This window comes from Canis aureus, chromosome 28 (assembly GCF_053574225.1).
Source record: "Canis aureus isolate CA01 chromosome 28, VMU_Caureus_v.1.0, whole genome shotgun sequence".
Lineage (NCBI taxonomy): Eukaryota > Metazoa > Chordata > Mammalia > Carnivora > Canidae > Canis > Canis aureus.
The window spans coordinates 32337997-32352707 of record NC_135638.1 but is presented as its reverse complement, the minus strand read 5'-3'; the positions used below and the strand labels follow the sequence as shown (position 1 = coordinate 32352707).

At 39.3% G+C, this 14711-nt stretch overlaps 1 protein-coding gene across 5 annotated transcripts in view; it reads right to left on the bottom strand.

Moving 5' to 3' along the window:
* Positions 1-3211: 3211 nt before the first annotated feature.
* Positions 3212-14711, bottom strand: part of TOX (thymocyte selection associated high mobility group box) — a 299196-nt gene continuing 287696 nt past the window's right edge. For all 5 annotated transcript variants that reach the window (XM_077876859.1, XM_077876860.1, XM_077876861.1 and 2 more), the window contains 3 exons: positions 13337-13723; positions 5727-5878; positions 3212-5336 (listed from right to left, as the gene is read on the bottom strand). In XM_077876859.1, coding sequence (XP_077732985.1) covers positions 5300-5336; positions 5727-5878; positions 13337-13723 — 576 coding nt within the window. In that variant the 3' untranslated portion in view covers positions 3212-5299. The remainder of the gene's footprint in view (positions 5337-5726; positions 5879-13336; positions 13724-14711) is intronic.

Sequence of the window (14711 nt, the reverse complement as noted above, 5' to 3'; positions counted from 1 at the left end):
GGAGGAGAAAAGGGCTAATTTGGCAATAGTTTGCTCTTGCTGTTTGGCCTGGAGAAAGACATTCAAAGTGGTGGAAGATTGTTTAGTAACAGCTGGCGAGCACCAGGGTGTGAGGCTGATTTTCAGATATGACAGGCACTTACAGGAATGCTGCCAGATACAGCTGTTTAAAAGCCTTAATAAACAGCAAGTCAATACTAATCTTTGCCAAATTAATCTTTTCCCTGACAGCCCATCAGAGCAATTATGCTTAGGCTTATTGTAAACACACAATTGTCAAACAGGGACGCTGCAGCCTTTAAAATACTGCCTCTTGGTTTGTAGTCTTTCTTCAGCAGGGTTTGTTGTTTCTTCTGTAGCACGAGAAGGCTTCCCATTTTATTTTGCAGTCACTATTGCTTTTTTTTTTTTTTTCTGGCCTCGGGTCAGTGTGAATGAAATTTCATTTTCAAACGTCTTTGCTAGCAAGCTGTTAATAAAATGTGAAATGACGACAGTCAACAGGATTCGTGCTGGTGGGCTCCTTTAATGAGGCGCAATTGTGACCAGTGCAGAAATATAACATGACATTGTCCTCTGTCGTCTCCGGGTCCCAGGACGAGAACTTCATCTTTGCTCCTTACCTCTGCAGTGTAATCTGGCTCCGGGTACACACAAGTGAGAAATGAGAAGGCAAAGTCTAATGTCTCTGTATGCACATGTATTGCAAAGTATGTGTGTGTTGTTGGTTCAGGGGTGTCCCTCCCTCCCAGCCTTCCTCCTTTGTGACTGGTGACATCAGGAAGCCCTTCCGTGCCTCCTCCATCCCCACCCCCCACCCCCATGCCCTTTCTCCCAGCAATAGGCTTGTGTAAGGATTTGGAAACTTTTCTGTTAGGTCAAGGCGTATCCCTGATGGCACCTGGTTCTGAAGCTCCTTTTGGGAGTCTTAAAAGCTAGGACAATTTCTTCTTACCTGCCATGATTTAGCCAGAGTCCAGGAACTATGATCTTTTATTTATTTCATCAAGTCACACTAGGACTTGGCAATCAGAAAAAAAAAAAAAATCAGCGCGTGGTTTATCGATGCTTTAGTTTAGCATCCTATACACTTGTCTCCTGAAATTTCTCTCCTGCACTCAACACTCCTACTTGTCTAGCACCTTTTTTCTCCTTTGCTTCTTGTTTTCTTGATGTGACTAGTGTGTATTCTTTTACTTTTGCAACTAGGAACTCCTGTTCAATTACATAGACTAAAAGGAAAAAAGTGGCACAACTCATTTTGAAATTCTTTGTTATCTTTTTCTAAGCTTAGATTTCTTAGTGGAAAGGTTCCATTCTTCATCGCTCCTGATGCTTGTCTGCAGTGTCTAATGCCCTTCTATAATTTAAAGAGCTTTTAAATCGTCAAGTAAACATCACACAATTCCTGTTGAGGATAATCTGTGATGTTTCACTGATCTTTCTATATATCATTGCATTTGTTGTGCACCTACTATGTGCTATGGCATTCCAAGTTGTTCTGGAAGCTAAGATATATTCTGTTTTAGGAAAACAAGGAGGAATTTGTACGGTGGGGTGACTGACTCATGAATTCACCCATCAAGTGACTCAGTGCGAGTTAAGTTTGGAAGTTAAACTCACGATGCGAATTCTGTATTGTGCCTTGCCAGTATTTCAATATTCAGTCATCAGCAAAAGAGATGAAATTCTGTTTTTCTGTTACCTTAAAATGAGAGTTATGAAAGAAACAGGAAAGTGAAGCTCAAATCCCCTTTCAACAAATAAACATTAAGAGAACATCTGTGTGTAACAAAAACTTTAGGATGTTTATTTGGGATGTACTGGAATCTGGCAATTTAAAAAATTCCTAATTTAGTGTAGCTGTCTATGACTGATTTGAAGGGAGGTAGGTATCTTGCAAACAAACAAAACTGATTACTTCTTTGAATATTTCCCCCTAGGACTTCGTAAAGAACTGACTCCATGTGAAATCCTACCTAAAGTTACAGCGCAAACCCCATCATCTTTAGTTCCAAAGCACATTGGGTGGAATCAAATGAAATTGCCATCTTTGGTAGGTAAAAGGGTAAAATATTGGCAATTTCATATGACAGTCAATTTGCCATTCAAATGAGTAGGGCAACCCTTTTGCAAAAGGCAAGAGATCCATAGAGAAAGGTAACTTTATTTTTCTGATTTTGAATTTATGAATAAAAAATATGTCTTAGTGATGAATCCAAGCCAGGACATACTGTGCCATGTAGCCCTGGCTGTCTGAAGGCCACTCATAGCCCATTTCTGATGGGCTCTGTTCCTTTAAGGCAACAAATGAAAACAATCACAGAGACCTTTTGTTCTTAGCTATGTTCACTATAAACTGTAAGTCATTACTTGACCAATTCTCCATTGTCCACTCATTCATGTTTGAATGGGAATTAGGTTTTTGAATTATTCTTCTTGTGTATGTTACAGACACAAATCAACCCTCTTCTAACCCCTGGGACACTTTTTTTTTTTCTGATTACTTATAATTTTGACTTTGATATGTTGGTAAGGATACTCTATGTCCAGTTTTATTGCTGAATTTCCCAGAATGACTTTTTCTGAGGTCCGGGAATCCTGCTGAGTGCCATAGTGGGGGACCTCAGTGTACGCCACCTCTGTTCCTTGGAGTTACAAGCTATAAGCTACTGTGCCCAGGCTGGATGCTGGCTTCCTCGGAGGTGGAGGTTTCTCAAGCAACATCTCACAGTCCTAGAGCTCACAGTCCTAGAGTCCAAACTGATGGAGCTCTAGGTTTATGAGAGGGCATTCTTAGTGCTTCTGGAAAAAGCATCTGTGGCTGTGATAGGCATTAATTCCTACTCTGCTTCATCACTCCTGCCATGAAATGTACTTGGAATTTGTCATCTGACTGGGTCTGTCCTTTAGAGACTGATGGATATTCAAATAGAATACGGTCACGCATGGTAATAATTTTTATTTATGACATACTTTCTTTTATTTACATTTTTTTTTTACCCTTTTTTGGTATCGAGTTTTAACACTCTCTCTACCCTGGTTGCACACCTGCTCTAGAAAAGCTGTAAACAACATCATACTTCCCTGTACAAACTGCCTGTCAAAGTCAAAGCTGGTTGTTCTCATCCCGGTAATTACCTCCTCAGTTTAGACTTAATGCAAGTGAAAATTTTACTTTATCATAATATAATAAATAAAAGACATTAAGTAATTAGTAGTGCTGGTATATTTCTAAAATACTAAACAGACAAACAATAAACTGTGAACTTAATCACATGAGTTCTTATACAGTTTCAAGACAGGAAAATTAGAGCTCTCAGCTACAGTCATTTTAATAATCACATTGGATCTGCATTATTTATTAGTTATTACATGCTCAAGTGATTCAAGGTTGTACAATGCCTAAAATCATTCCAAAGCAAGCATACCTTTTGTCTTTTTAACTCTGACTGGATTACACAATGCATATATTTGTATTTAGTTAAATTGCTAAGTTTATTTCACACATTCCATGAAAGAGACATCAGTCATCCTCTTGATTTCCAACCAGACCAGCTTTCTTTATGCAATCCCCTGTAAGGGAGTAATTTGCTAGCTCTTCCTGATATAAAAGCTATGCAAACCTTCAGCCAGATTCTCAAACCTTTTGGTTCCCTAGCAAATCTCTAGTACTCTCTGAATTCTCTTGGAAGACTTCAGAATTCTGGAAAGAGAAGTAGCTTGTAGAGGCACAAAAGACAGCAAGAATCTCAATTTCTGTCAATAGCTTTCAAATTTGGAATGCTTTCCTTTTCTTTTTTGCTGTCTGGTTACTCACCTTTCATTTGTAGGCATATTCTCCAGAGTACGCTCTCCTGTTCCTGCCTCCCACCCCTGCTTTAATTCCTAAATGTTTTCTGGATTTTGTGAAAAGCATGCAGCTTGAGGAATTTTAGGTGATGAGATTTCAATGGTTTTTTTTTTTTTTCTTTTTCTTGGAGGAGAGTTTACAGAATTGACCCAAACCAGCTGAGAACCAAGAAGCAACCCTTTTCAGATCAAGTACCCATCTGTTTAGTCTTGGAGCTTGTGTGACTTTTAGGGCAATTCTCTGTCATATTGTACGAAGAAAGAAAGTTCTTAGATATCAGGTTTTTGTTTGCGTCAACCAAAGAAAGGTAGAAATAAGGATTGGTTACTTTAATTTGCTGCTAAATGAAAAGTAGGTTTGGCTTTATTCATGTCACTGTAAAAACTAAATAATAAAGTATTCACACCAAGCGTGAATTTTTTTTTTTTGCCAGCAAAAGTTAAAACATCAAAGAAACCTCTTTCGAATACTAACAAATTTACTTACAAACACCTATATTTATTATTTCATAAATAGGCGCAACAGGTTCCATAAAAAAAGATTAAATACAGACACAGTATGAAGAAACAATAATACAGAGCCATATGTAAAGGTTATAATTTAGCTGTTTCCAATCTGTTTCTGCATCTAATAAAATACCAGGTAAGCATTTGGCAGTTTTATACATAAAAGGACTTAAATGACATTTACTAACCATTACACAAAAAGTGATACAAAAAAGCAATTTTTCTGCAGTACAAAATAAATGTGTTTGCGCTTCCCTTAACACTAGTTTCTTTTTTGTCTGGTCAATGAGACAAAGCCAATTTTGTTTTTAAATTAAAATCATTTGGGAATACGTTTTTTTTTTTCAAATATTTTGAAAATATAGAACTATTAGTCAGTTGTTTTAAAAATGAAGTAAAAATATGAATGTTTGCCAATTTAACCCCTATTGTGAAATCAATAAACTGGAATGAGCCAGTTTCAAATTACAATTTAGCTACAAAAACATTCACATTTTATACTCTAGGAGAGTGTGACATAGATGCTATTTACAAACTTGCTATGATTGCTACATCAAGCCATTTAAAAAGTCTTTAGTAGTTTCATATAAACACCCATTATGAAAACCAATGGAAAATCCAGGACTTTTATCCGAGACATCTACAGTTGCTAAGGCAGTTACTATAGCGCAGCACTTCACAGCAAAAAACCAACATAAAATCTGAATGGTCCAAATCTCCTTCAGGGAAGAAGAAAAACAATGTCCATAAGGGATTAAAAAAATAATAAAGAAGCATGACTATTTCTTCCAGAGTGGGTGACCCACAAGCTCAAATGGTCCTAAGTGCTTAGCAACTTGTATTTTCTAATAAAATGGAGAACTGCCTTGGCTGTACAAAGCAATCCACGGTGAAAAGACTTCCCTGAATTCCTCAGTGGAAAGAAGAGGTGTTCAGACTTTCAGGTAAGGTACAGTGCTTTGTCCCTCTGCATGCCCCTGTATGAAGAGAAAACAGACAGGCAATGCCCTGTTACAAGACTAGAGCTACAGGTGACCGCGGGGGTGGGGAGTGGGGGGTGGAGGTTGGGGGGGTGGGGGGTGTGTGTGGCTGTGGATCTGTTCTAGCTTGAGGGATGGAGAGGGGCACCGGGGATGGGCCCAGGCCAATCGGACAGGGATCTACAGGCATTTCTTTATTCCTGGAATGGCTAGAACTGCTTAAAGACCTCCGGACTGATGTCTTCTGCTTTCAGGAACAGGGAGCCGGTCCAGATCAGCTTTTAGGAAGCAGGGAGGAAGGACGACGGTCCACGTGGGAGGGAGCAGGGCACGCGGAGCATGCAATGAGGCCCGCGGTCCACCAGGTGGCGGTGGCCCGCCGCTTACCCACTACTACAGTAGTCGTTATTCCAGTCCACCGGCTGGGCGGGAGGGTTTCTGCACCCAGAACGCACATACTCCATTGCTTGGGTTACCACTTGTGCAGCTGTGGATGTAGGATTGATTATAGTCTGATAGTCGGGTTGAAGAGTAAATCCCTGAAAGGGAAAGCACATCCACAAATAAGGATCAGAGTGCCTTTTTAGGAAGAGAAGCCCCTAAATATTTATCCATTGTTTGCAAACACAACTACGGCCTTCTTAGTGTCTTTTGCAAGGGCAAACGTATCCAGAGGGCCCAGAGAACTTAAAACAAAGGTAGAAAAGAAGTGCCCACAGGCCCATTCTTATCTTTCCTTCAGTGAACCATGTGTGAGAAAACCTTTAATTATATACTCTTGAGCTGATAAACTGAATTGAGAAACAATTTAAAATATGGAGAGGCCAAACTCAATCAGAACAAAGGGAAAAAGACCTAACCCCTCAGTTTATGTTTTCCATCAAACCTAAGGATACATTAATAGTTAATCCCCAGAATATGCAACAGAATCTTTTTTGAAGGATTCAGGCAGCAGGTGGCTGAGTGTTTTATTAGACTACACCTATTCACATATTGTTCTCGAAACCCGTTTTCTTCATTCAATCACAAAGGGACCATCTGCTTCTTCTTTTATTTGTACTTCTTTCTCAGCTAAAAAATTTCAACCAAAGCTTTTTAACAGTTGTTGGACTAATATAAGGAAAGAGATTCAAAGCAACTTGCCACTGGAAAACACAGAGAAGGAAAAGTCTAAGACAGAGCAAATATTTTTTAATTGAAAAGTCTATTAACTGGCAAATAATAATCAGACTTCAGGAAGATTCCTCTAATACACTGGTATGGTGAAGTGTTGACTTTTAATCCTTGCAAAGCTATTAAAAATTCAAGGACAGAATCTCTGAAGTATATAGCTATATCTGGTAAACAAAAAGCATTATACACTAGATTTATTTTTAGCTTATCTGGTGAATTTAAGAGCAGCATAGGCAAGCTTTGCTGGAAATGACAAAAAAAAAAAAAAGCAACTTAATTAATCTCGTGGTTGTCTCTGCTGTGGATTTTATACATGGTTTTTAACCACAGAAAAATCAAGAGATTTAAAAAGGAGCCATTTCCCATTTACTTGCTTTGGAAGGCATAATACTGAGTTTTTACTGTTTTTGCTTTTGTTTTTGTTTTAACTCAGCAGAATGATCAGAGGATTGATTTTTAAGGATATTTCCTTAGACTCTGATTCCTGTTTCAGTGTCCCTTGGGGAAACAAAGGTACCTATTATCAAATGTCTTCCATTCTCCATTTTGGCTTTAAGGTATTAATTTATTTTCCATTCCAGTGATAAAGACTGCAAGCCAATGTCCACACTAACTCCCACCAAAACTGTGGATGAAAGACAAACCTTTGAATGATTAGAAACACATCACTGAAAGGTAGAGAATTCAGCTAGCCTGGCTATTTGACTTCACACAGACTAAAAGGAAGAGAATGTTCCTCATTTAACAACTGGTTTGTGGAAAATAAGTATGTTTGTGTAGACAACCCTGCAGCTCAAGCCATAAACATTTTCCAAAAGAGGAAAGTGAAAAGTAAGAAGTATAACTAGATGTTTGATTCTCCAGTCCTTTCCTGGCTGACTTACTTTCTTTGTCCAGACCAGGTTATATATCTGTCACACAACGAGTCCCACTGGCTTCGATAAAATGTATTCATTCCATTATGGTCCTAGAATATTATCTTTTTTTCTTTCTTTTTTTTAAATATTTTTTTCTTTATTTATTTATGATAGTCACAGAGAGAGAGAGAGAGAGGCAGAGACACAGGCAGAGGGAGAAGCAGGCTCCATGCACCGGGAGCCCCACGTGGGATTCGATCCCAGGTCTCCAGGATCGCGCCCTGGGCCAAAGGCAGGCGCCAAACCGCTGCGCCACCCAGGGATCCCCTTTTTTTCTTTCTTAAGTAGGCTCCATACCCAGTGCAGAGCCCAACGCAGGTCTCGAACTTATGACCCTGAGATCAAGACCCTAGCTGAGACCAAGAGTTGGATGATCAACTGACTGAGCCACCCTATAATATAGTCTTTGTGGGCTTATCATCCAGCTCACTTGATTTTTTTCCTTAGGGTATAGTGTGTTACTGGGGAAACAGCAGGACAAAACTCTTAAGGAGAGGAGCCTTCTGTTGACTTCCATTTTAGCCCTTGTCTTAAAGCCTCTGGCCATAGGGACTTGCGATCAGAGAGTGTGTGCATTGGTTACTGGCTATTCTCAGGTCTAGCCTATAGTAGTGGCTGAATAAATCATATTTTTCAGTGAATAAAGTTAAACACAGAGTACTGTTGGGAAGGCATGGAGTGTATAAATGTGTAAATTCCAGGGCCTTTCCTATGTTTTTTTTTTTTTTAAGATTTTATTTATTTATTCATGAGAGATACAGAGAGAGAGAGAGGCAGAGACACAGGCAGAGGGAGAAGCAGGCTTCATGCAGGAAGCCTGATATGGGACTCGATCCCGGGTCTCCAGGATCACAACCTGGACTGAAGGCAGCACTAAACCGCTGAGCCACCCAGGCTGCCCCTTTCCTGTGGTTTAATGCAACGTTTTCCATATTGGATTTTTGCACAATGGACAACAAAACATAACCTAAAAGTAAACAAGTGCCAAAAAAAAAAAAAAGAAAGAAAAGAGTAGTTGGAAATATCCTGAGTTAGTTGCAGGCATACCAATAGATGAGAGAGCAAATAACAAAAACAAACCAACTCCCTTCTACCCAACCCTACACAAATCACAATCAACAACAGAAAGCACCATTGCTTTTTTCCCATCAAATGAAAATGGTTCCTCAAGGTTGGGTAAGAGACTATCAGGAGAATACTAACCTTCGAGCTATTAGTTTAAGATTAAATGGGTAACTTCAGTTTATAAAACCAAATTTATCTGTCATCTACAAAGTTCAAAGATTGAAAATTCAACTAACCTCAATGTCTAAATTTAATATCAGTAACATCAAACCAAGGATCAAGAAAAATATGAGTAAAGCCTGAAGTAACATTATTTTACATGCTCTTGATTTGGAAAATGCAAAAAAAATTTTTTTTTTTTTTTTTTACTAATAAAGAGCTCTAGGTTGAACCTAGAGCTAAGAACGTTTTTATTATTGATGTAAATATGAAACAACAGTGATGATACACATTTTTGGAAAATGTTTGCTTAGCGGTCTAATTAAACAAGGCTGAATATTTTGCATTTTAATGCTCAAGAGAAAAATCACCAACTGTTTCGTAGCATGCCTGGAATTTTAAATTTCATTTTCTGGTGCCAGATTGAAATAAAAATAGAAAACGTGATAAAGATTGATTTGATGTCAGAAGGGACATTTGCTCTTTAATTAGATTTCTGTGGCCCTAGCAGTTTTGTTGTGCCACCATTGCAAGTCCTAAAAAGCCTGTAGCACAACCAAACAGTGATCCTCATATCCACACTTTACTGGGAACTAATTTCATTTCCTGCCTGTCTGGAGAGGTATTTTCAACAGGCATCAATGTTTTTGTCTTCGCAACTGATTTATTCATCAATCTCAATGTGATTTTTTTAAACCTTTAAATTACACCCAAATCCTAAAGCAGCTGTTTATTACATGAGGAAATTGAAAATCTGTCTGTGTGATATCATACAAAGATTTTTTCTTAAGGTTATAAAGGAAGTTGACAGATATTAATGATTTTTTTTCTTGTGACCTCATTCGACAATATAGTGAACAGAAAAAAAAAAAAAAGCAAGGAAACTGGACCAAAAAAAAAAAAAAAAAAAAAAGGCAGCTCCATGGGTTTGGTGTATAAAATATTATTCTAGAAAAAATGAAACTATTATTCCTGGTGGACTATACAATCGTTTTTGTAGGATATATTCATTTTTCAGAAGGATAATAAAATAGCTAAAGTAATACTGAAATATGAGATTATTTTAAAAATACGGTAGCCATTTACTTGCTTTCTCTCTCTCTCTTTCTTTCTTTTTTTTTTTTTTTTCTTTTCATGTGAACATGGTCCCTGCACCCGGAAGCAAACATCTTCAGGATAAAAACCAACTTTGAGAACTTGAACATTGGCCTGCAGACTGTTAAGGTTTTAATAAATTGAGTTACATCATTGCTAACAACTTTTTAATCCTGATTTTAGATTATCAACTTGTTGCAGATGTCAGTCTCTTGACCTGAGGATCCTACTCCAATGACCTGCCCATGACCCTGACCTCATTCCCCATGGCTCTCCCCTAATTCACTGTACTCCTCACTGGCCTCCTTCCCAGGTCCTGGACCAGCCCTGCTCATTACCAAAGGGGTCCTTCCAGCCTTAAACTCCTCTCTACTTCTGGCCTCTGCTGGTTTTCCCTACCTACTCTTCCTACATCCATCTGTCCATTCATCCTATATCTGTCAGTCTGTCTATCTATCTATCTATCTATCTATCTATCTATGACGGAATGAGAGAGAAAGCAGGAGCGGGGAGAGGGAGAAGCAGACAAGCAGACTTGTTGCTGAGCAGGAAGCCCGATCCCAGGACTCTGGGATCATGATCTGGGCCAGAGGCAGATGCCTAACCTACTGGGCTACCCAGGTCCCACCCCCATCCCAACCTTCTGATTCCTATAGGCTGCTTTCTCTTCTCTGCCTTCACTTGTCTCTGCCAGCCCTCCACAGGGGCTTTCTTTATCCATTTTGGCTAAAGGTGCTATGTCTCTGCACAATCTGCAGTTTGAATTCCTGTTCAGTTTTTTTTTCCCCCCACAAGATCTTACTAATTTATCTGTTTATCTTTATTACCACCACTACATCACCACCACTCTCCAACTCTGATGTCAGCTGCATGGGGACAGAGGCTTCATTACCTGTTCTCATTTACCTTTTAATTTCCAGAGCTTAGACAGTGCCTGGCATATGCTAGGGGTTCAGTTAATCTTTTCTGAATAAATGCAATTAAAAAAATGCTTCCAAAGAACTGAGATTCTACAAACTAACCTATAACATCTTCTGGTATTTAAACATTTCTGTTACTCATTTTTTAATTGCTTACTTGTTCATTTGTCCATTCAACAGTGATTTCACTTCACCCACTGTGATCAAGGCATTGTTAAAAGTGACGTTAGTCACTGTAGTCTTTTAGCTATTTACTCTGCATTTGGGGATCATGCCATTTTGTCTTCTATTATTAATGTAGATTGAAATCAGGTCCTACCATCTCGGTAAGAATACTTTTTGAGATACACTAATAGAACTGACTTAAAGATTGATGAATAACGTGTCCAATGTAATCTGTTCTATTTTTTCCTATTCAGTTCTGATTCTCTATAGAAAGACAAATCTCTTGAGTTTTTACATGTGGTCTTATGTAATTCTGAAATGTCTGAAAACTACTCAGGATCACAGCTCGCTCATCCAAGGTGTTTGCATAGGTTGAGAAAGGAACCATCTCAGAGCAGATATATTAGAAGAAAGTGTCCTTTCTGGAGAGAGCTCTAGCCCTCAACTTGGTGGTGGGGACTGTGCTTTCCCTATTCTTTTCTCTGGGAAGAAACAGACTCATGCTAGAAGGTGGTGAGCAGAACACCTGCCCTCAGCCAGGCAGCACCACAGGCAGGAGTCAATCCAACAATGCAGGGTTGAGTTCCTCAAACTATTCATTCTTTACACAAACACTACTGGCTCATTCACATGCAAGGACACCCAAGAGTGTCCCTTTTATTGCAAGTGACCTCTGCTAGAAAGAGTGGAAATTTGGCTCTAGGAATGTCAGACACCACTGTGGACAAGGCATGATGCCAGACTTTTCCCCAGTCTTCTTCCCTAGTGAATCGAGAGCTAGTCTGTTGAATATGGTGGATAAGTAAGACATCAGAGCTTTATCAATATCTTTGGCTTAGGGACCAGGTAAGACTTTGGTGAAGAGACTTTGGGCCATTTGCGCTCTATCATTTTAATCTTAGAGCTAACAAGGATTTAAAGGCCATCCAAAATCTTGGGAGACAGGTTTTCTAAGACAAAACTGGTCATAGTCTATAAGAATGACTATGAGAGGCAGCAGGCCTAGCAGAGAAGAATCCAGGCTCTGATTTCTGAACAGACCTGGGTTTTAAATTCCAGCACTCTTATGGGCATATGACTTAACTCCGCCAAGCATGAGTTTCCTTGCTTGTAAAATAAAGATAATGCGAGTTCCTGCACTATAATTTTTCTGAAATTAAACACAAGGTAAAGTAACATATTAAGATTTGCTATAGTCAGCTCTCATAAATCTTGCTTACAATTATAATAAAAATAAATTTGGGGGGAAGCACTTATTGGGGCTCCACACTCACTGGGGAGTCTGCTTGAGATTTCTCTGCCTCTCCCCCAATCCACACTTTCTATCTGAAAATAAATAAATAACATCTTATAAAAATAAATTTTGGGGTAGTATATTTGGTTCTTTTTCTTCCTCTTCTCCACCCCACCCTGGTCCAACTATAGACTCAAATTCCACAGAGGGTTAGATATCAGTTCTCAATAGGAAGCTTGTGTTTGCATATTTATTTATAGCTTTGGGAACAACAGAGAAATTGGATTATAAAAGTGATAGATGAATTTGACATGATTTGTAGTTTTTACCTTGATTTACAGTTTTAAAACAAGTTTTCAGGATTCTTGACTACTTCATGTTGAGTTTTGTTTGTACCATTTGCTCATTTTAAAATTTTAAAATAACACCAAATCCTAAAAGAAAATTTGACTTCAAAGGACAGTTAGGCTAAGATTGCACACAAATAGTTTCAGTGATTGGGGAGTATAGACAGAGAGGCTTCCAAACTTCCTGTGCTTTCTGATTTGTGCAGAAGCCATATATCCATTTTTAAATGAAACTCCAGTTAACATTTTTATTTCTTAGTACTTTAAAGGTTGTATCTATCTGATATTTCTGAACATCCAAAAACAATGGGTCTTATTTCATTTTGCAGCATTTATTGGACTCAACAGGCAAACCAAGCAAGACTTTCCAAACATTTTTTTTTTTTAATGTAGAATCCTCAGGCCCAAAGAGGTCTTTAGTAGGAATTGGTGCCTCAAAATTACAAATGTACTTTACTCAAGGAGCCGAAAACAAGGAGGGTGATTAGAAATGTGATTTCTGGGCAGCCCCGGTGGCCCAGTGGTTTGGCACCGCCTTCAGTCCAGGTCGCGATCCTGGGGAACCTGGATCAAGTCCCACCTCAGGCTCCCTGCATGGAGCCTGCTTCTCCCTCTGCCTGTGTCTCTGCCTCTCTCTGTCTCTCTGTGTGTGTGTGTCTGTCATGAATAAATAAATAAAATCTTTTAAAAAAAGAAAGAAATGTGATTTCTAGAAATGTGGTGAGAAGCCAGCGAGAGATTAGGAAAAGAAGAAGCAATCCATTGTTGTGATCGTATAATGCCTAAACTCACCACCTGTAAATTATTATTTTTCAGAAAAGAAGCTATTTGTTGATTATCTTCCATTTACTCTCCATTAAACAGAACAGAACACACATATTCCCCCTCTTTAGCCAGAAGAGTCCAGAGCGCGAGCACATACCTGCTGCATGGTCGGTGAGTGTAAGGCAGACTGGACCTGCATGGGGAGCTGGTTCCCAAGGGGCTGCTGCATGGCGAGTGGCTGGTGCTGCTGCATGTTGAGATGCTGGTGAAGAGGTGGGCTGATCTGGAGGGGAGGAGGGGGGGACACGGCCATGTTTGCTATAGAGACAGTCACTGGCATTTGGTTATTCGGCTTGGGGGCTATGCTCCTGGGGAGACTGGGATGCATAGCAGTTAGGTGAGGATTCATTCCTGGTTGTTGGTGGTAGTGGGAACTTAGGTACAGAGCTGAGTGGGCCTGGCTGGGCCCATGGAACACTGACGGCTTTGAGTTGATCAGCTGGGGAGGTTGAGATGTCTTAACATCAACAGGTTCACTGTAGCTCTGTTGAGGAAACAAACAAGAGCAGAGTTCAGAGACGGACACACGGGCTGTTGACTTCTAGCAGCAAGGTGCTCAGTGAGTGTCCGCGGGACCTCCCACGGGAATCAACACCTGTTACTCTTCTTGCCTCTTATCTAAGAAGTCCTCCACCATTATTTGTAATGCAACTTATACAAACCTGAGCTTAATTTGCCTCTTTGTGAAATCTAAAACGATCTCCAGGGCACCTGGGTGGCTCAGTGGTTGAGCATCTGCCTTCAGCTCAGGTGGTGATCCCCGGGGTCCTGGGATCGAGTCCCACATCAGACTCCCTGAAGGGAGCTTGCTTTTCCCTCTGCCTCTCTCTGTGTGTCTCTCATTAATAAGCAAAATCTTTAAAACAACAACAACAACAATTTCTAATGACTTTTTTTTTCTTTATCTAAATGCAAGCTCTAACTTGGTGGCTTCTCTCATCATGCAGACAATGAACAAGATGATGGTCGTGGGGTGGGGGTGGGGGATGTCATCAGTGCCTTGATCTGAAATACAAGTATAGCTCACTTGGAAAGTAATTCAGTTCAGGGGTTCTTTTATTGATTGTATGTTTCATTTTTTATGTGTCCTTTTTATATTCTTAAGGAGCCTTGGCCTAGATATTTGCACAAAGAAAACAAAGCTGGTTGATGGAAATGAATATGGGAAAAGGAGTTCTGAAATACCTTTCTGAAGTCATATAAAACCACATTAATATAGCTTCTAAGTAACCATAGAATTCATCTTGATTTTTTAAAGAAGTTGGTGATGAATTGTCCCCCATAATGAACAGGATAAAAATAATCTCTCTTAGAAATTTTTGACTCCATCAAAATTAATATAATTTTGCCCTAATTTTTTTTATACCTTCATGAGGCCATTTCCTAATAATCTTTTCATTGACTTAAAAACTAGACCTATCAGTGGGAGCTGAAAAGAATCAAGAATTAACCCTGAAGTGTTTCTTCTGGGG